The 26,157-nt window shown below is 41.9% G+C and overlaps 1 protein-coding gene across 1 annotated transcript in view; it reads left to right on the top strand.

Moving 5' to 3' along the window:
- Positions 1 to 26,157, top strand: part of LOC111959498 (low-density lipoprotein receptor-related protein 1B-like) — a 223,045-nt gene that overhangs the window by 54,251 nt on the left and 142,637 nt on the right. The window contains exons 12-20 of the mRNA XM_070437634.1: positions 2,097 to 2,237; positions 2,478 to 2,603; positions 2,844 to 2,975; positions 11,906 to 12,040; positions 12,326 to 12,455; positions 15,820 to 15,946; positions 16,133 to 16,245; positions 19,657 to 19,781; positions 20,064 to 20,438. Of these exons, the coding sequence (XP_070293735.1) occupies positions 2,097 to 2,237; positions 2,478 to 2,603; positions 2,844 to 2,975; positions 11,906 to 12,040; positions 12,326 to 12,455; positions 15,820 to 15,946; positions 16,133 to 16,245; positions 19,657 to 19,781; positions 20,064 to 20,438 (1,404 nt within the window). The remainder of the gene's footprint in view (positions 1 to 2,096; positions 2,238 to 2,477; positions 2,604 to 2,843; positions 2,976 to 11,905; positions 12,041 to 12,325; positions 12,456 to 15,819; positions 15,947 to 16,132; positions 16,246 to 19,656; positions 19,782 to 20,063; positions 20,439 to 26,157) is intronic.

The following is a 26,157-nucleotide window of genomic DNA, read 5'->3' as shown; positions in this document are numbered from 1 at the left end:
ATCAGTAACCTATTACATTGTCAGAATTAATATATTCCAGGTATTATGCATGCACTACATACAGTTGAAGTCGGAAGTTTACATACACCTTAGACAAATACATTTAAACTCAGTTTTTCACAATTCCTGACATTTAATCCAAGTAAACATTTCCTGTCTTAGGTCAGTTAGGATCACCACTTTATTTTAAGAATGTGAAATGTCAGAATAATAGTAGAGAGAATTATTTATTTCAGCTTTTATTTCTTTCATCACATTCCCAGTGGGTCAGAAGTTTACATACACTCAATTAGTATTTGGTAGCATTGCCTTTAAATTGTTTAACTTGGGTCAAGGTTTCAGGTAGCCTTCCACAAGCTTCCCACAATAGGTTGGGTGAATTTTGGCCCATTCCTCCTGACAGAGCTGGTGTAACTGAGTCAGGTTTGTAGGCCTCCTTGCTCGCACACGTTTTTTGAGTTCTGCCCACAAATGTTCTACAGGATTGAGGTCAGGGCTTTGTGATGGCCACTCCAATACCTTGACTTTGTTGTCCTTAAGCCATTTTGCCACAACTTTGGAAGTATGCTTGGGGTCATTGTCACATTCGTCATCCTCCTCATCTGAGGAGGAGTAGTAAGAAGGATCGGAGGACCAATGCGCAGCGTGATATGAATACAGCGTTACTTTTAGGAACGAAGAACACTGAATAAACTTACAAAACAATAAAACGAACGTGAAGCTATATATAATAAGTGCAGACACAAGCAACTAACACATAGACATAGACAAACTAGACATACAACATAGAATGCCCACTCAGATCACACCCTGACAAAACAAAACATAGAAACATACAAAGCAAACTATGGTCAGGGCGTGACAGTCATTGTCCATTTGGAAGACCCATTTGCGACCGAGCTTTAACTTCCTGACTTATGTCTTGAGATGTTGCTTCAATATATCCACATAATTTTCCTTCCTCGTGATGCCATCTATTTTGTGAAGTGCACCAGTCCCTTCTGCAACAAAGCACCCCCACAACATGATGCTGCCACCCCCGTGCTTCACGGATGGTGTTCTTCGGTTTGCAAGCATCCCCCTTTTTCCACCAAACATAACGATGGTCATTATTGCCAAACGGTTCTATTTTTGTTTCATCAGACCAGAGGACATTTCTCCAAAAAGTATGATCTTTCTCCCCATGTGCAGTTGTAAACTGTAGTCTGGCTTTTTTATTGCGGTTTTGGAGCAGTGGCTTCTTCCTTGCTGAACGGCCTTACAGGTTATGTCGATATAGGACTCGTTTTACTGTGGATAGAGATACTTTTGTACCTTTTTTCTCCAGCATCTTCACAAGGTCCTTTGCTGTTGTTCCGGGATTGATTTGAACTTTTCACACCAAAGTACGTTTATCTCTAGGAGACAGAACGCGTCTCCTTCCTGAGCGGTATGACGGCTACCTTGGTCCCATGGTGTTTATACTTGCGTACTATTGTTTGTACAGATGAACGTGGTACCTTCAGGCATTTGGAAATTGCTCCCAAGGATGAACCAGACTTGTGGAGGTCTACAATTGTTTTTCTGCGGTCTTTTCCCATGATGTCAAGCAAAGAGGCACTGAGTTTGAAGGTAGGCCTTGAAGTACATCCACAGGTACAATTGATGTCAATTAGCCTTTCAGAAGCTTCTAAAGCCATGACATAATTTTCTGGAATTTTCCCAGCTGTTTAAAGGCACAGTCAACTTAGTGTATGTAAACTTCTGACCCAATGGACTTGTGATACAGTGAATTATAAGTGAAATAATCTGTCTGTAAACAATTGTTGGAAAAATGACTTGTTTCATGCCTAAAGTAGAAGTTCTAACCGACTTGCCAAAACTATAGTTTGTTAACAAGACATTTGTGGAGTGGTTAAAAAAAAAATGTAATGACTCCAACCTAAGTGTATGTAAACTTCCGACTTCAACTGTATATGACCAGGTCTCCCTTGCAAAAGAAGTCAAGTTGACCTCAATGGGACTTTTTGGATAAATAAAGGTACATAACAAAAAAACTCTTCAGACAGTTAAAGTTGGTAGATAATGTGGTTTTTAAGGACATTTCCTTGTTTCAGGTAACAAATTGTGGTGGGCAGATGATGATTCAGCCCAACTGGGGACTGTGAACAAGAGAGACGGACGGACTCCTGTGGTCCTGAGGAATAAGACCAGCGGAGTGGTGTACATGAAGGTCTATGACAGGGAGGGACAGAGAGGTGAGGAACCCGCACACGCACACACACACACACACACACACAGGCACACACATTTAATTATGCACTTTTCACTTTTCAATCCCATCTGCTGACATTCATAAATGTGACGCCACGATGTACTACAGTACCTATAGCGCTCTGCATAACATATCAGATCATATCTTAGTAAAGATGTCCATGAAGCTAACATAATGGTATCCTGTCTCCTTACTAATATACTATTCACCATGTCCTTTCCAGGAAGGAACCCGTGTCAGGTGAACAATGGAGGTTGCTCCCAGCTCTGCTTCCCCACATCAGAGAACACCCGTAGCTGCTCCTGTACTGTGGGCTACAACCTGCGCACCGACCGCATGTCCTGTGAGGGTAAGACAACAAGTCTGATTCGCAAATTGACTGTTGCTAAGTAGCACTATAGAAACCTCTGTAATAATTTAAAACATACTACATTTCACTGGGGTAAATGTACTCTCTACATATTAACTTAACTTACAGTATGTTAATCTTGAAATTCAGAACCAAATCTTGTGTGAGTGCCGTTAACATTTATGTTAACAGTCTGTCACAAGAGACTAACAGTTAAGTAATCCCTGTTTTACCCTGTAGGCATTGAGTCATTTCTGATGTACTCCATCCATGAGGGGATCAGAGGGATTGCCTTGGACCCCAATGACAACATGGAGGCTCTGATGCCCATCACTGGGACCCTGTTCGCTGTGGGGGTGGACTTCCATGCAGGTAGATACCACCAGGGCCAGTGATGGGCATCTCAGAGGAGGAAGGTTGATCAAAGATCTGTTTTGGCTTATAAATCATAATAATTAAGAGTGGGGACCAGGACTAGCAGGACACAGTCATTTACTGCACTCATCTCCTCAGTCAACAGTTAAACCTACAGTTCATTGATTTGATGATGTCTTCCACAGCATACATGAAACATACTCCAATTGGCAGTTTGTATTCAAGAGAAAAATGTCAAGAGAGAGGGAGAAAGAGAGAGAGAGAGAGAGAGAAAGAAAGAGACAGAAAGAAGGAGAGAAAGAGCTGTATTGTAGTATGCTCTCTAACCCTGTTGAATAATGGTTAGTGGTGCTGTTGAGTTCTGCAGAGAAGAAAGAGTAATACGTCCACGTTACTAGAGACGCAGCATGAGAAACACCAACCATTTCTCCACATGCCCTGAACCAGGCCTGTCATAAAGCAATTCCCCAGATATTGTATCAAATGAAGGTAACATGGACATTATAATACATAAACCCAATGGCCTATGCTGGCATTTGTTATAAAAAGGGGTTTTGTCTTGCGTAATTCATGTTCTAAATATGGTGGATTAATTTCAGTTACGAATGCTATGAATAAACTAAGGGCTAGTTGAGCCACGAGGCCAAATGATAACAAACAACCATATAGGCACACCGGGAAAGATAAGGTTTATCTAACACACACACACACACACACACACACACCACACACACACACACACACACACACACACACACACACACACACACACACCACACACACACACACACACACACACACACACACACACACACACACACACACACACACACCACACACACACACACACACACACACACACACACACACACACACACACACACACACAGTAAGTGTTACAGAAATCCTTTGTTTACAAATATATCCCATGAATTGGAGATAAGGGTGGAGAGGAGAGTTGTCATCAGACCACATTTGATAGATTAGGATGAAGGTATGGCACAACATACTGTAAAGTTGCAAGGCAGGACTTACCACACACACTACCCAAAGAGAAGAATAGGAAATTAGGAAACTAGTCTAAAGCAACAAAAAAAGATAAAAGATTAAACCCAGAGCTAAAATTAGCAGCTAGCATGCTGGGTGGGTATGTATAGGGTCTTGGTTTCCCTCCCCTTTGTTGCTGTTATACAGGAGAACATGCAAACGTCTAGCTAAACTCAGAGTCAGCCAGCAGCAGCAGTGGATAGCTCACACATACTATTTTCATGTCATTGAGGTAGATCATTGGTGCAAAAAAAATATGAAAGCCTTCCAGCTGGAACATGTCACATGTAAGATATGTGTTAACAGAGTGTGAATTCTGTGTAAATAGGAAGGGGCAAATCAACATATGATTCTGCCTATCCTCCCGACAACCTGGGCCCACTGTACAGACAGGCAAATACCGAAATGTACTTAAGGCTTTAAGGCTGGACTTGGAAACGAATGGCAATTTCATCCTGTCAGATATGAAATAGAGTTAGCCATTTAGATACTATGCTTTGCATATGCAATTTATTTTCCAATAAAACCTGGTATACAATAGCCTTTTCATTTCCCGGTATTGCATGTCAACAAAGAAATAAGCAGTCGTGTAAAGTACTTAAGTTAAAATACTTTAAAGTACTACTTAAAGTGGAACTGACAGCGTTTTAACTACTTTGCAAATATGCAACAAACAGGCAATCATAATACACTCTATATACAAAAGTATGCAGACACCACTTCAAATTATTGGATTTGGCTATTTCAGCCAAACCTGTTGCTTACAGGTGTATAAAATCGACTACACAGCCATGCAATCTCCATAGACAAACATTGGTAGTAGAATGGCCTTACTGAAGATCTCAGTGATTTTCAACTTGGCTCCGTCAACAAGTTAGTTTGTCAAATTTCTGCACTGCTAGAGCTGCCCCGGTCAACTGTGTGCTGTATTGTGAAGTGGAAACGTCTTGGAGCAACAACGGCTCAGCTGTGAAGTGGTGTGCCACACATGTTTGACGAGCAGGTTTCCACATACTTTTGGTTATGCAGTGTAACAGTCAAAAAGATAAAATTCCCAGTTTATGCTACAAAACCAACTTCGTTAGAGGTTTTAAAAATATGTTATATTTGACAAAATATCACATGATGTACATTAAGGCATTGTTGGCAGAATAGATGGATGCAGTTTAATGCATGATTCATATAATTCACCAGTCCAAATAATATTGCTATCAGGTTGTAAATCACAACTGGCCTGGTACATTGTTTCCTGCCTACACGAATTCGGAATGCACTGTTTCCGTTTCAATGACTTAAAGTTTTGGACAAAAACGGACGAACATAACTAAGGCTGGGAATGTCAATACAATCAAACTAGCAAGGGCAATGATCACAAGTCAATCATAATGTGGCTAATAGGCTAGCGTATCTATTTATGTGGCTAGCTATTTAGCTGCTGGGAGGATGTCATGTCATTGGAGGAGTGGGTGAGAGACAAACTTCTTCCCCTCATATAATTTTTCAGTGGCTACAGCTAGAGATCCAGGTGTTATTTGGTTAGTTACCAATAAAAGTGAATTTCTTTGCTAGCTAGCTAGCTAAACTGAACTTGAATGACTGTTATCCACTTAGCATATCTCTTGCATTCGTAAATTCTCTCTGGCTATCTACTCCGACTTCAGAGCACCCTCGTCTGAGTGTGCCAGAGCACAGAATAACGGATGAATTTACAAACATGCAACACCTGCTGAATATGACAGGTGTCAGTAAATGTAATGAAATTGTTGCCACTTGCTAGCTACTTGCAGACATAAATGAGAGAACACCTCACTCTGATCATTTTACTCACCCTAGCAGAGCTTGTTAGGCTGTGCTCGCGTTATCTAGAGCATTGAGATGGTAACTGTGCTGCCGGCAACAACTTAATTATGTTTTTTTGGGCGACGTTTACTGACACCGGTCATATTCCTAAATTCCTGTAATTATGTGCTCTTGCACACTCAGACAAGAGTGCTCTGAAATCAGAGTAAATAGCCAGAGTGAATTTATAAATGCACCCAGTGTCAATAGTGCAGTGTGCGCTCAATGCTAGGAGAGTGAAACACTCTGAATTTACGAACAGACAAGTACGCACCCTTAGTTGTCAATCAAATGTATTTGCCGTCGATCAAATGGGCTGGTAGGCAATTGGGGCGGCAGGTAGCCTAGTGGTTAGAGCGTTGGACTAGTAACCGAAAGGTTGCAATATCGAATCCCTGAGCTGACAAGGTAAAAATCTGTTGTTCCACCCCTGAACAAGGCAGTTAACCCACTGTTCCTAAGCTCTCATTGAAAATAAGAATTTGTTCTTAACTGACTTGCCTAGTTAAATAAAGGTAAAATAAAGAAAAAATTCAGTTGGGTCAAGCATGCATTGGCAGGCAAGATGGAGAAGGATGAGCAGGCTACTATTCCCCATTGTTTGTCAGTGAAATTTTGACAGCCATCTAGCTGAAAAAGTTTGAGAGGGTTTATCTAAAGTTCCCTCATTAGGTGTTAGCTCATCTCGCTCTGGCTAGCAATAGTTGTTGATATGCATGACTGAGGGAGAGAGAGCCTACCTCACATGGTTGTGTGACCAATAGGACTGTAAAGTGCCCAAATGTAAGTGGACTCCCCGTGGTATTTACATATTTGCAGAGATCCATTCGGGTGTATTTTGTGGCTTGTGGCGAATGCTTTCTAATGATCTAAAGTCGTGCTGTTGCTACTGCCTGTAAACACACACTCCAGTTCAAAGTGAATGATGGCAAGCCCGTGTGGCAAATGGCTTATTTGCATAAAGGCCTACTGTAGCTCTGATTGGCTATGGCGCACAGGTCTGTGTAGACTAAGGTCTGTGTTTATTATATTTTATTTACTGCAGCGTCTGTTGTCCAAACGCACGGCTGCTTTCCCACTCTATTGCTCTAGAATTTTCCCAAATGCCTTACTCTACATCATTCCCAAACATTCTATGAATTTATGAAAACGTGAAAATGACCATATCAAAGTGTGCTGTCAGTTCCACTTTAATAGTTTTTTGGGGTATCTGTACTTTACTTTACTATTTATATTTTTGACAACTTTTAGTTTTAGTCCACTACATTTAAAAAAATAATAATGTACTTTTTACTCAATACATTTTCCCTGACACCCAAAAGTACTCATCACATTTTGAATGCTTAGCAGGGCAGGAAAATGGTCCAATTCACAAACTTAAGAAATTATCCTTACTTCAAGATGGTGCTGACAGAGAGGGTTGCCTCGCTCTAGTCCTTAGGAAACTATGCAGTATTTTGTTTTTTTTGTATTATTTCTCACATTGTTAGCCCAGAAAATCTTAAGTGTTATTACATACAGCCAGGAAGAACTATTGGATATCAGTGCGACGTCAACTTACCAGTACTACGACCAGGAATACGACTTTCCCAAAGCAGATCCTTTGTTCAAACCACCCAAGGCATTCGAACTGATTCCAGAGGCTGACCCAAAACAACAACGCCGCAGAAGAGGTAGACGGAGTGGCCTTCTGGTCAGACTTCGGAGGCGCACACACCACCCACCGCTTCCGAGTATATTACTCGCTAATGTCCAGTCTCTAGATAACAAGGTAGATGTAATTAAGGCAAGGTTTGCTTTCCAGAGAGACATCCGGGATTGTAACATACTCTGTTTCATGGAAACATGGCTCTCTTGGGACATGCTGTCGGTACAGCCACCAGGATTCTTTGTGCGTTGCGCCGACAGGAATTAACATCTCTCCGGGAAGAAGAAGGGCGGGGGGTGTATGTTTCATTTATAACGGCTCATGGTGTAATTGTAACAACATCCAGGAACTCAAGTCCTTTTGTTCACCTGACCTAGAATTCCTCACAATCAAATGCCGTCCGCATTATCTCCCAAGATAATTATTGTTGGTTATTGTCACAGCCAAGTACATCCCCCCTCAAGCTGACACCACAACAGCCCTCAAGGAACTCCATTGGAAGCTATGCAAACTTTAAACCATGTATCCGGAGTCTGCATTTATTGTAGCTGGGGATTTTAACTAAGCAAATTTGAGAACAAGGCTACCTAAATTCTATCAAAATATTTATTGTAGTACCCGGGCTGGCAAAACACTGGATCACTGCTACTATAACTTTTGCGATGCATACAAGGCCCTCCCCCGCCCTCCGTTTGGCAAATCTGACCACGACTCCATTTTGTTCTCCCCTCCTATAGGCAGGAACTCAAACAGGATGTAGCCGTGACAAGTACCATTCAACGCTGGTCTGACCAATCGGATTCCATTATTTTGATCACACGAACTGGGACATGTTTCGTGTAGCCTCAGAGAATAATATAGATTTATACGCTGATTCGGTGAGTGAGTTAATAAGGAAGTGCAAATGAGATGTTGAACCCACTGTGACTTTTAAAAACAACCCTAACCAGAAACTGTGTATAGATGGCGGCATTCGTGCAAAACTGAAAGCGAGATCCACCGCATTTAACCATGGAAAGATGACTGGGAATATGGAGAAAATACAAACAGTGCAGTTATTTCCTCCGCAAGGCATTCAAACAAGCGAAAAATCAGTATAGGGACAAAGTGGAGTCGCAATTCAAAGGCTCAGACACTAGACGTATGTGGCAGGGTCAACAAACAATCACTTGATTGTCTACAGACAATCACTTCGCTGATCTTCAACACTGGGACCCCACAAGGGTGCATGCTCAACCCCCTTCCTGTATTCCCTGTTCACCCATGACTGCGTGGCCATGCACTCCTCCAACTTGAAGTTTGTAGACGACACAACAGCAGTAGACTTGATCACTAACAAGGACGAGACAGCCTATAGAGAGGAGGTGAGGTGACCCATAGTGTGGTGCCAGGAAAACAACCTCTCACTCAACACCAACAAAACAAAGGAGATGATTGTGGACTTCAGGAAACAGCAGAGGGAGCACCCCCCCCTATCAACATCAACGGGACAGCAGCGGAGAAGGTGGAAAGTTCCTCGGCGTACAATTCACAGACAAACTCAAATGGTCCACCCACACAGACAGTGTGGTGAAGAAGACGCAACAGCGCCTCTTCAACCTCAGGAGGCTGAAGAAATTTGACTTGTCACCTAAAACCCTCACAAACTTTAACAGATGCACAATTGAGAGCATCCTGTCGGGCTGTATCACCGGCTGGTACAGCAACTGCACTGCCCACAACCGCAAGGCTCTCCAGAGGGCGGTGCGGTCTGCACAACACATCACTACCCGCCCTCCAGGACACCTACAGCACCCGATGTCACAGGAAGGCCAAAACTTTAATCAAGGACAACAACCACCCGCGCCACTGCCTGTTCACCCTACTACCATCCAGAAGGCGAGGTCAGTACAGGTGCATCAAAGCTGGGACTGAGAGACTGAAAAATAGCTTCTATCTCAAGGCGATCAGACTGTTAGACAGCCATCAATAACTGCCTACATACAGACTTTAAAACATTGGATCACTAGTCACTTTATTAATGCCACTTTAATAATGATGATCATATATCTTGCATTACTCATCCCGTATGTATATACTGAATTTTATACCATCTATTGCATCTTGCCTATGCCGCTCAGTCATTGCTCATACATATATTTGTATGTACTTATTCGTATTCCATCCTTTTACTTAGATTTGTATGTATTAGGTTGTTGTTGTGGAATTGTTAGATTACTTGTTAGATATTACTGCACTGTTGGAACTACAAGCACAAGCATTTCTCAACACTCGCAATAACATCTGCTAACCATGTGTATGTGCCCAATAATATTGTATTTGATTTAGATTACTGTCTCTGATCTGGCAGACTCACTTATGTCTGAGTTTTTAAGTGTGCCCCTGGCTCTGTAAAAAAATTTTTTTTTTTAAATCGCGCCTTCTGGTTTGCTTATTATAAGGAATTTGAAATGATTCATACTTTTACTTTTACATTTGATACTTAAGTACAATTGAAGTCAGAAGTTTACATACAATTAGGTTAGAGTCATTAAAACTTGTATTTCAACCACTCCACAAATTTCTTGTTAATAACAAATCATAGTTTTGGCAAGTCGGTTAGGACATCTACTTTGTGCCTGACACAGGTCATTTTTCCAACAATTGTTTACAGATAGATTATTTCACTTATAATTCGCTGTATCATAATTCCAGTGGGTCAGAAGTTGACTGTGCCTTTAAACAGCTTGGAAAATTCCAGAAAATTATGTCAAGGCTTTAGAAGCTTCTGATAGGCTAATTGACATCATTTGAGTCAATTGGAGGTGTACATGTGGATGTACTTCAAGGTCTACCTTCAAACTCAGTGCCTCTTTGCTTGACAACATGGGAAAATAAAAAGAAATCAGCCAAGACCGCAGGAAAAAAATTGTAGACCTCCACAAGTCTGGTTCATCCTTGGGAGCAATTTCCAAATGCCTGAAGGTACCATGTTCATCTGTACAAATAATAGTACGCAAGTATAAACACCATGGGACCACGCAGCCATCATACAGCTCAGGAAGGAGATGCGTTCTGTCAGACTACAGTTTGCAACTGCACATGGGGACAAAGATCGTACTTTTTGGAGGAATGTCCTCTGGTCTGATGAAACAAAAATAGAACTGTTTGGCCATAATGACCATTGTTATGTTTGGAGGAAAAAGGGGGATGCTTGCAAGCCGAAGAACACCATCCCAACCGTGAAGCATGGGGGTGGCAGCATCATGTTGTGGAGGTGCTTTGCTGCACGAGGGACTGGTGCACTTCACAAAATAGATGGCATCATGAGAATGAAAATTATGTGGATATATTGAAGCAACATCTCAAGACATAAGTCAGGAAGTTAAAGCATGGTCGCAAATGGGTCTTCCAAATGGACAATGACCCCAAGCATACTACCAAAGTTGTTGCAAAATGGCTTAAGGACAACAAAGTCAAGGTATTGGAGTGGCCATCACAAAGCCCTGACCTCAATCCCATAGAAAATTTGTGGGCAGAACTGAAAAAGCGTGTGCGAGCAAAGTGGCCTACAGACCTGACTCAGTTACACCAGCTCTGTCAGGAGGAATGGGCCAAAATTCACCCAACTTATTGTGGGAAGCTTGTGGAAGGCTACCCGAAACGTTTGACCCAAGTTAAACAATTTAAAGGCAATGCTACCAAATACTTATTTAGTGTATGTAAACTTCTTACCCACTGGGAAGGTGATGAAAGAAATAAAAGCTGAAATAAATAATTTTCTCTACTATTATTCTGACATTTCACATTCTTAAAATAAAGCGGTGATCCTAACTGACCTAAGACAGGACATTTTTACTAGTATTAAATGTCAGGAATTGTGAACAACTGAGTTCAAATGTATTTGGCTAATGTGTATGTAAACTTCCGACTACAACTGTATATTTTAGAAATTACATTTTTCTTTTGATACTTAAGTACATTTTAAACCTTATATTTTAAGAGTAGTATTTTACTGGGTGTCTTTCACTTTCACTTGAGTTATTTCCTGTTAAGGTTGCTTTACTTTTACTCAAGTATGACAATTGGGCACTTTTCCAACCACTGGAAATTAGGTCTGAATGGATGTACGGATACGGTAACAACTATCATACTTTATATCATCATAATAATAAAAGATTGCTCCATGAAGAGTTAAAGAATGTTCCATAAAAAACTGGTATGTTAAGAAGGAGGCTATGTAATGTACCTACCTTTTCCACAGTAGTACAAAAGGATCAGTTCCACACTCTAGGAATACCAAGACTACTAAAGAATACCAAGAATACCAAGTTTGCAGTCTACACAGAAATGTATATAGAATATTACGAGTGTGCAATTCTTTTTCCTTACTTTGTTTCCTGCCTATCCACAGGTAATGACACAGTGTACTGGACAGACATGGGCCTGAACACAATCTCCAGAGCCAAGAGGGATCAGACCTGGAGGGAGGACATCATTACTACGGGCATCAGCAGGGTAGAGGGCATCGCAGTGGACTGGATTGCTGGTCAGTATTGTCTTCTGTAAAATGTAAAAAATGGGTTCTTACTATGTGGATATACCCCCCCCCCCCCCAAGATTTTATCTCATGAGACTAACCTGTATAAATAAAGGTATACATAAAAAATATTCAAATCAAATTGAAAGATAGCCATTGGGATAAATGATGCAAGCACAAGTCTGTGCATAAAAGTTACACGTTTGTGTTGTGATTATCTCCTTAGTTTCTGATGAGTAAGAGTAACAATGTTCTTTGTACTCTAATAACAGTATATTTGTCTTCCTCCCACAGGTAATCTTTACTGGACAGACCATGGTTTCAACCTCATAGAGGTTGCCCGTCTTAGTGGTACCTACCGTTGTGTAGTCATCTCAGAGGGACTTGACCAACCTAGAGCCATCGCTGTTCATCCACAGAAAGGGTATGTCTGTTTGTTTGCCTGTGTGTCTGTGTGCGTACGTGCTTGAATGCGTGTTTGTACGTGCGCCAGGGGCGTCAATTGGGTATGCATACCCTAGATCAACACCAACAATTTAAAATAGGCTACTAAAATCATTCCAATCCCGATTAAAAGGCTAATGTAGTTTAGTGCTATTATACTGCTGTCTTTAAGACCTTGCGGACGCCTGGGAGTGGGAGGTAAGGCTGTTTGTATGGCTGGTAGGCTTTATGGAAAGCAGAAATCTGTATATAATGACGAGATGCTTATGTCTCCGTCGTAACAATGGGAGTTGTTGTCTCAAAGGCGGGAAGGCAAGTGATGGTTGGAAGTGCAAAATCGTCTAGAATGTCATTGTATGCTGTAAAGTTAAGTTTTCGGAACAGCTGGTCAGTGTTGTAACTGTGGACAGATGATTTTTACGTGCTAAGCACTTCAGCACTCGGCGGTCCTGTTCTGTGAGCTTGCATGGCCTACCACTTTGCGGCTGAGCCGTTGTTACTACTAGAAGTTTCCACTTCACAATAACATCACTTACAGTTGACCAGGGCAGCTCTAGCAGGGCATACATTTGACAAACTGACTTGCTGGAAAGGTGGCATCTTAGGACTGTGCCACGTTGAAAGTCACTGAGCTCTTCAGTAATGCCATTCTACTGCCAATGTTTGTCTATGGAGATTGCATGGCTGTGTGCTCGATTTTATACACCTGTCAGCAACTGGTGTGTCTGAAACAGCTTATACGTACTTTGTACGTATATACATTACCAGTGAAAAGTTTGGACATACCTACTCATTCAAGGTTTTTTCTTTATTTTACTATTTTCTCCATTGTAAAATAATAGTGAAGACATCGAAACTATGAAATGAAATAACACATATGGAATCATGTAGTAACCAAAAAGATTCTTCAAAGTAGCCACCCTTTGCCTTGATGATAGCTTTGAACACTCTTGGCATTCTCTCAACCAGCTTCATGAGGAATGCTTTTCCAACAGTCTTAAAGGAGTTCCCACATATGCTGAGCACTTGGCTGCTTTTCCTTCAATCTGCAGTCCAACTCATCCCAAACCATCTCAATTGGGTTGAGGTCGGGTGATTGTGGAGACCAGATCATCTGATGCATCACTCCAACACTCTCCTTCTGGGTCAAATAGCCCCTACATTTTGAGTAAAGCCAGTGTGTCTATCTATGCGGATGACTCAACAGTGAAATAAATGACTGCAACACTTAACGAGTGGGTGGAAAGGAATAAGTTAGTCTTAAATATTTCTGAAACTAAAAGCATTGTATTTGGGACAAATCATTCACTAAACCCTAAACGTCAACTAAATATTGTAATAAATAATCTGAAAATTGAGCAAGTTGAGGTGACTAAACTGCTTGGAGTAACCCTGGATTGTAAACTGTCATGGTCAAAACATATTGATACAACAGTAGCTAAGATGGGGAGAAGTATGTCCATAATAAAGCGCTGCTCTACCTTCTTAACTGCACTATCAACAAGACAGGTCCTGCAGGCCCTAGTTTTGTCGCACCTGGACTACTGTTCAGTCGTGTGGTCAGGTGCCACAAAAAGGGACTTAGGAAAATTGCAACTGGCTCAGAACAGGGCAGCACGGCTGGCTCTTGGATGTACACAGAGCACTAATATTAGTAATATGCATGTCAATCTCTCCTGGCTAAAAGTAGAAGAGAGATTGACTTCAATACTACTTGTATTTACGAGAGGTATTGACATGTTGAATGCATCGAGCTGTCTGTTTGAACTACTGGCGCACAGCTCGGACACCCATGCATACCCCACAAGACATGCCTCAAGAGGTCTCTTCACAGGCCCCAAGTCCAGAACAGACTATGGGAGGCGCACAGTGCTACATAGAGCCATGACTACGCGGAACTCTATTCCACATCAAGTAACTGAACCAAGCAGTAAAATTTGATTTCATTCAAAAACAAATAAAAAATACACCTTATGGAACAGCAGGGACTGTGAAGCAACAAAAACATAGGCACAGACACATGGATTACACACACACACACACACACGTACACATGGAAATTGTGCTGTAGATATGTGGTAGTGGTGGAGTAGGGGCCTGAGGGCACACAGTGTGTTGTGGAATCTGTGGATGTATTTTTATGTTTTTAAAATTGTATAAACTGCTAAATGTTATTTTACCCCAGGAAGAGTAACTGCTACTTTGCAAGCAGCTAATGGGGATCCATAATAAATACAAATACAAAACCTTGTGAAGCTGGTTGAGAGAATGCCAAGAGTGTGCAAAGCTGTCATCAAGGCAAAGGGTGGCTACTTTGAAGAATTTCTAATATTAAATATGTTTTGATTGTTTAACACTTTTTTGGTTACCACATGATTCCATATGTGTTATTTAATAGTTTTGATGTCTTCACTATTATTCTACATATAAAAAATCTTGAATGAGTAGGTGTGTCCAAACTTTTGACTGGTACTGTATTTATTTATAAATAATACAAATAAATCCTTGGAGGAAATCCCCCCCCAGCTCAGACCAGTAGAAACATGCTCAGACCAGTAGAAACACGCTTCGATGTGCTCCTAGCTCCTGCAGTGATGTTTGTTGTCATGCCTGACCTATGTGAAGTTGTTTAGCAGTTGTAGGTGTTGTGTGCAGTCACAGTATGATTCGTTTCAGTTTGCTACTAAAGGTCCGAGATCGACTGTTGACACTGCGTGAAAGAACAGCTGGAGGCTCGTGACAGGCTCACATTTCAACCATTTTCTGAAAACAGAGGGCTGTAACACCACAGTATCCTCTCTAGACCCAATAGAAGTAGGCTTTGAGGTGAACTACATTGTAACACTATATGATTTCAGTTGCATAACCTCTGATAACCTCCTTGTCACATTAGATCAGACATGTTGTGTATCCTTTCAGATCTGTTAATGTTGTCCAAGCAGTTAGATGTCAATAATATTGCTGTTGACCACTATGCCCCTCTCTCTCTCTCTCTCTCTCTCTCTCTCTCTCTCTCAATTGAATGAAATTCAAAGTGCCTTATTGGCATGGGAAACATGTTTACATTGCCAAAGCAAGCAAAATAGATAATAAACAAAAGTGAAATTAACAATAAAAAATGTACAGTAAATATTACACTCACAAAAGTTTCAAATTAATAGAGACAAATGTCATATTATGGCTATGTACAGTGTTGTAACGATGTGCAAATAGTTAAAGTACAAAAGGGAAAATAAATAAACATAAATATGGGTTGTATTTACAATCTCTCTCTCTCTCCCCCTCCCTCTCTCTCCCCCTCCCTCCCTCTCTCTCCCCCTCCCTCCCCTCCCTCCCTCTGGTAGGTATCTGTTCTGGACAGAGTGGGGACAGAGCCCCTGCATAGGGAGAGCCCGTCTAGATGGGTCTGATCAGGTCACCCTGGTCAACACTGGCATCGCCTGGCCCAACGGGATCTCCATAGACTATGAGGTACAGTACAGGGCTTCCACATGGTCCATCTATGTCCTATTTGCTCTTATCCATCCACCCCATCCTAAAGCAGTTTTATAACAGCATCCTATCCTCATCTTCCTTTGTTTGGATAAAATGTACCCAATTTACCCCATAACTTTGCAGGAAAATAGATTATACTGGTGTGACGCCCGCACTGACAAGATAGAGAGGATCAACCTTGAGACGGGTGAGAGCAGGGAGATTGTACTGTCAGTGGCCAACGTAGACCTCTTCTCCGTGGCCGTGTTCGGAGCTTACATCTACTGGTCTGACAGGTAATTTATTATTTCCTTAAATGCACACAGAGTGGGCTGCAAAGTCCGATCCTCTAACCCTTAATCTCAGGGGTCTCAGTGGGAAGATCCTCAGGGGAGTATTTTTACATGATTAGGTGCACCATCTCTTTATGTAAATGTACTAGCATATCTCAATGTCATTATCAAGGGCAAGTCCCTTTACCTTTTGTCAAACCAGTTATCTTGAGGTATTTCATGCTTGCTTGGTTATTTTCTTTATGATAAAGTGCCATTGTTAAAATAAATTATGCCAGCTTTTCTATTTTCTGTCATTTAGAAAAGTGTAACGTTTTAATGTCACACGCACAAGTACAGTGAAATTACTTTCTTGCAAACTCAAAACCCAACAATGCAATAATCAAAAACAAAACCCAACAATGCAATAATGCAATAATCAAAAACAATGTAATAGTAGAAAAAAACGAGAGATAAGAAGAACACAATAAGTAAGTAAGCATACTATATACATGGTCAGTTCCAATACTATTTACAATGTGCAGGAATACTGGAGTGATGGAGGTAGATATGTATAGGGGTAAGGTGAGTAGGTAAAAGGATATACAATTAACAGAGTAGCAGCAGCTTGTATGTGAGTGGGTGTGCATGTGTGTCGAGTCAGTATAAATTAATGTGCATATTTAAAAATAAAAAAAATCATCTTTATTTAACCAGGTAGGACAGTTGAGAACAAGATCTCATTTACAACTGCGACCTGGCCAACTGTCAATGTATGCGTGAAGGGCTGTAGGAAGTCAGGTGCAGGAGAGCAGATATTTGTTAGCAAACTGGAGCCTTTTATTTGGCGAACCAAAAGCACACGGCACAAACGAACACAAATACAAATACGGGTTGAACATAACCCAGCCCAACCAGCCTAACGTGCGCATACATGGAAAATGGATCGGCAATGGCGAGAAGACCGGCGACGTCGACCGCCGAACACCGCCCGAACAAGGAGAGGCATCGACTTCGGCAGAAGTCGTGACACCAAGATAAAGCAAAGCAGTGCAACACAAACAACAACACAGAGTTACACATGGAATAAACAAACATACAGTCAATAATAAAATAGAAAAAAGTATATATACAGTGTGTGCAAATAAGGGAGGTAAGGCAATAAATAGGCCATAGTGGCAAAATAATTACAATATAACAATTAAACACTGGAGTGATAGATATGCAGAAGATGAGTATGCAAGTAGAGATACTGGGGTGCAAAGGAGCAAAATAAATAACAGTATGGGGATGAGGTAGTTGGATGGGCTATTTACAGATGGGCTATGTACAGGTGCAGTGATCTGTGAGCTGCTCTGACAGCTGGTGCTTAAAGTTAGATGTGATATTAGGTGTATGAGTGTGTGTGTCGAGTCAGTATAAATGAATGCATATTGTGTGTGTGTGTGTGTGTGTGTGTGTGTGTGTGTGTGTGTGTGTGTGTGTGTGTGTGTGTGTGTGTGTGTGTGTGTGTGTGTGCATAGAGACAGTGCAAAAATAAAAGGTAAATAAAGATACAAGGTTAACTCAAGCCTTCCTACCACACCGCCTGATGAAGATGTTCTGGATGGCAGGGAGCTCGCCCCCAGTGATATACTGGGGTGTCCGCACCACCCTCTGTAGCGGCATGCGATCGAGGGCGGTGCTATTGCCATACCAGGCAGCGATGCATCCATGCTCTCAATGGTGAAGCTGTAGAACTTTTTGAGAATTTGTTTCAACCTCCTGAGGGGGAGAGGTGCTGTCAAGGCTTTATGATTTGGACACGGAGGAACTTGAAGCTCTCGTGCTCGCCCCCCTGACGTTGAGGGAGAGGTGGTTGACAGCAGTGTGGAGAGCAATTGAGATTGCGTCCTCTATGGATTTATTGAGGCGGTATGCAAATTGGAGTTGGTCTCGGGTGTCTGGAATGGTGGAATTAATGTTTGCCATAACCAGCCTCTCAAAGCACTTCATGATTACAGAAGTGAGCACTACAGGGCGGTAGTCATTGTGGCATGAAGCCACAATGGGCACAGGAATGATGGTGGTCACCTTACAGACTGGGACAAGGAGAGGTTGGAAATGACTGTGAATATGCCTGCCAGCTGTTCTGCGCATGCTCTGAGAACACGCCCTGGAATACTGTCAGGTCCCCTGTGGCCTTTCGGGTGTTGACCTGATTAAAGACCTTTCTCACATCGGCCTTGGAGATCAAGATCACCCAATCCTCTGGGTTCGGTGACGGCTCTCACACCCGGCACGATGTTGTTGTTGTCAAAGCGTGGATAAAATGCATTGAGTTCGTCTGGTAGAGAGGCATCGGTGGGAAGATCACGGTTGGGTCTTTCTTTGCAATCCGTCATGGACTGTAGCCCCTGCCACATGCGTCGGATCCTGTGTAGTATGATTACACCTTATTCCTATATTGTCCTTTTGCTCGTTTGATGACTGTGCGGAGGTCATAGCGGGACTTCTTGCACTTATTCCTGTCCTCGGCCGTAGCCTCAGGGTTGTCTACGATAGCTCTGTGTGTGGTAGCCCTGTCCTTTAGTTTAGTTCCAACCTCTGTGTTAATTCAGGGCTTTTAATTGGGGGAACCAGCGAATCCTCACCGTGGGGACAACGTCGACGATATATTTTCTAATAAAGCTGGTGACAGAGGTGGTTAGTTTGTCAGTGTTAGCGGCGTAGTCTCAAAACACATTCCAATCAGCGCTAGCAAAGCAGTCCTATATCATAATTTCTGATTCTGGTGACCATTTCTCAATGGAGCGAGTCACAGCTACTTCTTGTTTGAGTTTCTGCTTGTAAACAGGAAGCAGGAGTGCGGAGTCATGATATGATTTGCAGAGGGAGGGCCTTGTATGCTTGCTTGTGGGTAGACTTTATCACCCCTAGAGGCATTAGAGACGGGTTGATGGAAGTTGGGCACCACGTGTCTTAGTGACCCAGAATTAAAATCGCCGGCAACCAGAAAGGCAGCCTCTGGATGTTAGTTTTCTTGCTTGTTTATATCCTTGTTAAGTTTGTTAAGTGCCAGCTTGTTATTTTTCTTGTCCTGATGTGGAATGTATACAACAGTCACGATAACTGCTGAAAACTCCCTCGGGAGGTAGAAGGGTCGGCATTTGACCTTCAGGTATTCTAAGACGGGTGAACAGTTGGTCGACACTTCCAACGCGCTGGAGTTAGGACACCAATTAGTGTTGATGTAGAGGCAAACCCTTCCCCCCCTCGATTTCCCTGACTCCACTGTCCTGTTCGCCCTGTGAATGGAGAATCCATCGAGTTGGATAGCAATGGGGGGCATCTTGTCCGAGAGCCAAAAATAAAAGTACTTTTATGAAACAAATAAAAATAAAAAATGTGTGTCATTGATGACTTTTCAAAATGTCTCTCTCGTTCTGTCCTCAGAGCTCACTCCAATGGTTCCATCCGACGAGGCTTCAAGAGTGACGGCAGCGAGGCAGTGACCATGAGGAGTGGTCTGGGGGTCAACCTGAAGGATGTGACAGTATTTAATAGAGGGCGGGAGAAAGGTTGAGGTTTCAACTTAATGTTCCTTATTGATTCTCACCCATCATCAGTAGCATTGTTAAATGCATTGTTCAAAATCAACTGGGAGCCATCTAGTACAAGGGAAAGATAAACCGTAGCTATAGGCAGTGCATGTACAATAGAAAAGTGATGTTATATCACACCAGAACTTCTAGTTCTGGCACTACACTAAACAATTAACTTCATAACCATTAAATTAATGAGGGTAAAGTAATCTTAGTTAGAATATGCCTTGAACACAGTGTTTGTGTCTGCCAACCCAGGTACCAACCCATGTGCCAGGAGCAATGGGGGCTGTCAGCAGCTCTGCTTCCACCTGGGCAGTGGGCGTAGGACCTGTTCCTGTGCCCATGGCCACCTGGCTGAGGACGGCTTTGCCTGCGAGCGATATGAAGGCTATCTGCTTTACTCTGAGAGGACCATACTGAAGAGCGTCCACCTCTCAGACGAGAGCGACCTCAACTCGCCCGTCCAGCCCTTCGAGAGGCCCACCTACTTCAAAAACATCATAGCACTGACCTTTGATTACCGCCAGAAAACCGCAGGAGGGACCAATCGCATCTTCTTCAGCGACATTCATTTTGGGAATATCCAGATGATTAATGACGACTGGACAGGACGATCAATCATAGCCAAAAGTTAGTACTGCTTTACTTTTTATGTTTTGATGATTTTGAGTTTGTTTATTTATAAGTGCCTGCATATATACACTGCTCAAAAAAATAAAGGGAACACTTAAACAACACAATGTAACTCCAAGTCAATCACACTTCTGTGAAATCAAACTGTCACTTAGGAAGCAACACTGATTGACAATACATTTCACATGCTGTTGTGCAAATGGAATAAAAAAAATGTGGAAATTATAGGCAATTAGCAAGACACCCCAATAAAGGAGTGTTCTGCAGGTGTGACCACAGACCACTTCTCAGTTCTATGCTTCCTGGCTGATGTTTTGGTCACTTTTAAATGCTGGCGGTGCTTTCACTCTAGTGTAGCATGAGATGGAGTCTACAACCCACACAAGTGGCTCAGGTAGTGCAGCTCATCCAGGATGGTACATCAATGCGAGCTGTGGCAAGAAGGTTTTGCTGTGTCTGCAGCGTAGTGTCCAGAGGGAGGCGCTACCAGGAGACAGGCCAGTACATCAGGAGACGTGGAGGAGGCCGTAGGAGGGCGACAACCCAGCAGCAGGACCGCTACCTCCGCCTTTGTGCAAGGAGGAGCACTGCCAGAGCCCTGCAAAATGACCTCCAGCAGGCCACAAATGTGCAAGTGGACAGTTTGATTTCACAGAAGTGTGATTGACTTGGAGTTACATTGTGTTGTTTAAGTGTTCCCTTTATTTTTTTGAGCAGTGTACATTTATGCCTGACAGAATAAATCGTTCATGTTTTATTATTTTACTATATTTTACTTTCTAGTACATCCATTCATTTATTTTCCTCTAAACCTTGATCCCGTTGTAATGCTGGGTGCTAAGTCAATGAAATAACCTACGATGTGAAATGAGGGTCTGCAGCCAGCCTCTCCTGCCTCTTAGCAGCCATTTGTGAAAAGCTATTTGTGGAGAATATAGTGGCTGGGTCCTAGGATGTGTGGCTTCAATGCATACTACATCAAGTATACAGATGTAGGATCTTAATTTGATCACCCTGTTGCAAAATAACTTTCCTGCAATGCAGAACATTTCAAACTTTTAGTGTATTTGAGGTTTAAAATGCTTCTGAAGTTTGTAATATCCACTTAGAAATGTCGGACTTGATGTTCCCTTATAAAAACAAATATCAATCCCTACAAAAATGTCCATGAATTACAATCCACGTAATAATTCACATGTCCTGTTGCTGCATGATTATTTTCCTGCTGTAGCAAACTGGCTCAAATTAAGATCCTACATCTGTAGAGCATTGTAATGGCCACCTCTATTTTTCTTTCCCTAAATGCGAACAGTTTAACTATCAAATAAGACGCTTAAGATGAGGGAGTTTTTTAGGTCTTACTATTGATGCAGAAAGTTACCCAGCTCTCATTTTCACCACATTTTGACCAAAACAGAAATATGTGGCCTGAGAGAGTGATACAGTATATTCACCACTCTGGGCAGCAAAGCAGCATTTGCAGCATTCGCAATAGGATTAGCTAGCAATGGGTATCAGTATTGCAAGGAACAGCGTCTGCATAAAATAAGCTTAAGTATTTAGGGATTAAGGAAGTTTATAGGACACATGGGGGCTTGTGAAATTGACATCTAACAAAGATAAATTCAAAATATCTCTATTTGGCTTGAATTTAATGAATACATATAGAATGTGAAACACATAACACATGGACCTTTTATAGCCTGCTAGTCAGTCAGTCATTCTAGATGGCAGGAGGAGAGCCAGCAGAGCCGTTGCGTCTGTTCTCCCTGTCAATCTTTGCTAGATAAGCTGAGTGGAGGCAGATGAGCAGGGAAAGCCTCTGTTCTGCACTGTTAGCATCTTTTGCCCCTTTCTGAAGTCTCCTCTGAGCTCATGTCACTCACTCACCCCTCACACTCTGGAAGAACAGCATCACCACTCACACTCTGGGAGAACAGCAGGAGTCCACTGATCCATATCCTCATGTTCTACTGTTGGCAAAATTGACAGAGACAGATGGGATGACTGGAAATATACTTTTTTGTTATTTTGGCTTTGACCAAGAGGAGCAATTATCATTTTGAAAAGAAGCACTGACATATAAAGAGAAAAGGCTATGTGGCTGGCAAATGTCAAGTTGGTGTATGTGTTTGATATCCTTCTTTGCACCTCTTTGTGTAATTGGTAGACCTCAATCCATGCCTAGCCTGTTCACGTGCAGAGTTGGAGTGATTTATTTAGCGCTGAAACATCCATTGCCTTTACTTTAGCTTAGCTTGTTATAGGGTTGTCCTCGAGTAAAGAAAATCTTGGTTGACCGAAAGTCGTCTCTTCTTTCGACCAATCGATTGGTTTACATTTTAAAACGTGTATTTTTTCATATAAAGATACACCCTATGTGTTTGAATAAAATCAACTATATATGCATTGAGCTTGTCTGATGCTTTAAGGGCACTGTTAGATCAAATCAGACACAAATGACTCAAGAGGGAGACAGAGATCAAGATAACCAGAAGAAGAAAAAACGTAACCTGTCCCGAGCATCCTCCTCCACTCCTACTGGATTTCGCAGATTCTACCGTTACACTCCTGAAGTTACCTGTAATAGGCTACATGTGGAGTCTGCAACCTTTCTCATGTGGAATGCCAATTTATCTTACCATTTCTACCGATTTGTGTGCCAGTTATGGTTTGCACATTGTCGTGGAACAGTTTCATTTAAAATCATTGTCATGGGGTTAATCAAAATTCTATCCAAATCCAAATGAAAATGATACAAACCTAAAGAGTAACTTCTATTTCCATTGCCAACTATGTAAAAAATAGTCTATAAAGCCAACAAATAAAAACATTGCAGCCTGTAGGTAGAAAATATCCTGATAAAAATATCTTAAAAGTCACATTGGCTACATATGGCCTGTCTGCAATGAACTTGAAACATTGTATCAACTATTAACTTGGGCCCGAAGCTCATGCTAGCAAACTTGCAACATTGTCTAAAATATTCTGGGCCCTCAGAGTTTCCCGAGTCAATGTGCTTGGGACAGACACAGCTGTAGGCTATTTGTGCAAGCGATAAGAAGTAATCAGATAGGCCCTATTTTATGACGTTTACACTGGATCAGAGCATTATATTTTTCTCTTTCACGCTGAGTGGCTGTCGAAGGGGGGAGAGCTGGATAAAAAATGGTTTAATACATTGAGAAACTTTTGTCATTCTCAATGGATGTAAAAACAGACTTTGATTGCTTGCTGTTTGAGGTGAAGAAAACATTACTTTGAGAATCTCAACAGCTCATTAGTGGTGGTGCATTAAGCCAATCAGAAAAACTATCAGATACCCAAATGGGCACATTTATATGCGTCCATTTGCGCACAGGCCAGGTAGCCTATAGGCCTACTTCAATGCTTAATCAGGTGCTCATCCTTACTCAACATTGCCAGGAGTGCTCTAAACAAAAGACATTGACTAAATTGACAAAACTCGTAAATGGAATAAATAAACCAAAACTTGTTTCTCACAAGTGTTGCATAGGTTGTGCGCTCTTCAAACAGCGCGTCCACTCCGACAATGAGAACGGTAAAAGACTGGAATAATAATATATTAAATGCATGAACAGAAATTAGTGTTACCAAACATTATTAAGTATAGGGATTAACGGTAAGTGTACTACTGGTGATATATGTAATGGGGAATTGATAGACACTAACAATCAAACGCAAACAATTCACACAATGAAGTTACGAAGCAATGAATGTGCACAAATTGGTGGGAGAGTGCGCATTCTGGAGAGAGACATGCATTGTGCAGCCACACTCCCCTTCTTCTTGGACTGTGCCATCCCAGCAGCCTCTGCAATGGATTAATCTCGGCCTCCACAATGGATTAGTTCACTGAGATGGGCGCAAATAAGACAGGTGTCTTGTGTGCCATAATATATATATATATATTTGCCACTTCTCGACTACAAAAAATCTTGGTCGGCCAACACCCTATCGACCAAACAATCGACCAGTCGACTAATTAGGGTCAGCCCTAGCTTGTTAACTCACTGTTCATAGTTGATTGGATTCAGGACTCTGGTTAATCGACTAAACAATGTTATCAGAATCAGACTGTCCACCCTCTCCCTTTCCGTATACCCTCTTCATTTACACTCCTCTCCTTCCCTCTCCTCTCCCTTTCCTCTACCCTCTTCTCTATCCTCCTCTCCTCCTTCCTCTCCACAAAGTTCTACTGCGTACCCTGTCATTGAAGAAGGGTGAAGATGTTAATCATCCATATTTCCATAATGAAGCTCCACGTCCCCCATTAATTACTCCCTGGCCTCTCCAACGATTTCCGGCAAACCAAGATGTCAGACGCCTTTTATTGCGAACAATTAATTAGCAATCGGGCTGACTCAGATAGTGCCTTAAGTATTCTGTATGTATGGTTTATGGCTCATAGAAAGCATCGGATTCAGTCCGTGTCTCCAGAATTGACGACCTGTTCACCATTAAGATCAATTAAGCACTCACTCCACAGCAGATTGTAGAGTATACTGTATGTTCCATTGAGTTGGAGTTCTAGGATATAATTCAGGTGGTAATGTTTCATCCAAGATCTTCACTAATGGTTCAGTGAATATGTTAGATATCTTTGTGCAAAGCAAGGACAGAAATATGTGTGTTTTCCCTACTAGGACAAGCATGTTGTTTATGTTTGTACTAATCTTGTCCACCAGCCGGCTGTCTCTGTCGAACCGTCTGGTTTCAAAGCGCCTCAGAAAGAGACTTGATTGGAGGTTGTGACAAGAGCGGACAAAACAACCGCTGATTTTAATTGGGTGATCTCTCAGTTCATCACCATCCAGCGCAACCTTAGAACCCCCCCCCACCACCCTGCATTTTGGACTTCAAAGCTTGAGTACCACAAGCGATTTAAACAAGGAAGTGGGTTTGGAAAAAATCTGAAAACTTAGAAATAGTTTTCACACAAACTTTATATGCCCAGATTTAAACAGGATCAATCGGGCTTCCCAAAAAAGTATATGGTCAATGTGATCGAACATTTATTTAAAGTGTCGATTTTCGCAATTTTTCAAAGTCCCATCTAATACAGCTGTAGCAGGCTTGCTCCATCTCTCACCTAGATTTTAAGCCGCACCCCTTTCAAGTCCCACTGTTGCACAGTGTCAACACGCTCTATAAGCCATAGCAATTGAGCCTGGTGGGGCGAGATTATGGTTGTACTAGTACTCTGATGCAACCCTACCCTTTCATGCCAAGCACATACGGTTTGCCGTGTCTATTTGGTCACTATTGAATTGCCATGTATTTATCCCTGCTCACTAAGTTAACAGTAGAAACTACAATGAATGAGAGACCTGGAATATGTAAGCTTAATATTTTTTCTGTGACCTCTATTACCAATCAATATATTGTGGCAAACCTCTTCAAGGTTATGAGCATTTGTCACAAATTAAGTGGGAAACTGTCACCAAATTACCCCAGAATGAGAGTTCTTTCGAACAGGACAGTACCTGTGTGTTTGTCTCTCCGTCCTGGTCCACCCAGGTCGTAGGCAAGGTCAAGGATAGCAGGGTTCGGTACACGAATCGGGTTCTCGGTATGTCCAGGTCCAAACGCCAACAGGTAAGTCCAAAACAGTCCAGCTCATACACGGTAAATCCAGCCAATATCTATTGTCTCTTTCTCTACGGTTCATAGATCCTTCCACCCCTCTCTCTCT

The sequence above is a fragment of the Salvelinus sp. IW2-2015 genome, linkage group LG36 (genome assembly GCF_002910315.2).
Source record: "Salvelinus sp. IW2-2015 linkage group LG36, ASM291031v2, whole genome shotgun sequence".
Classification (NCBI taxonomy): Eukaryota; Metazoa; Chordata; class Actinopteri; order Salmoniformes; family Salmonidae; genus Salvelinus; species Salvelinus sp. IW2-2015.
The sequence above is the reverse complement of the archived record's forward strand: the minus strand, read 5'-3'. Positions and strand labels throughout refer to the sequence as shown.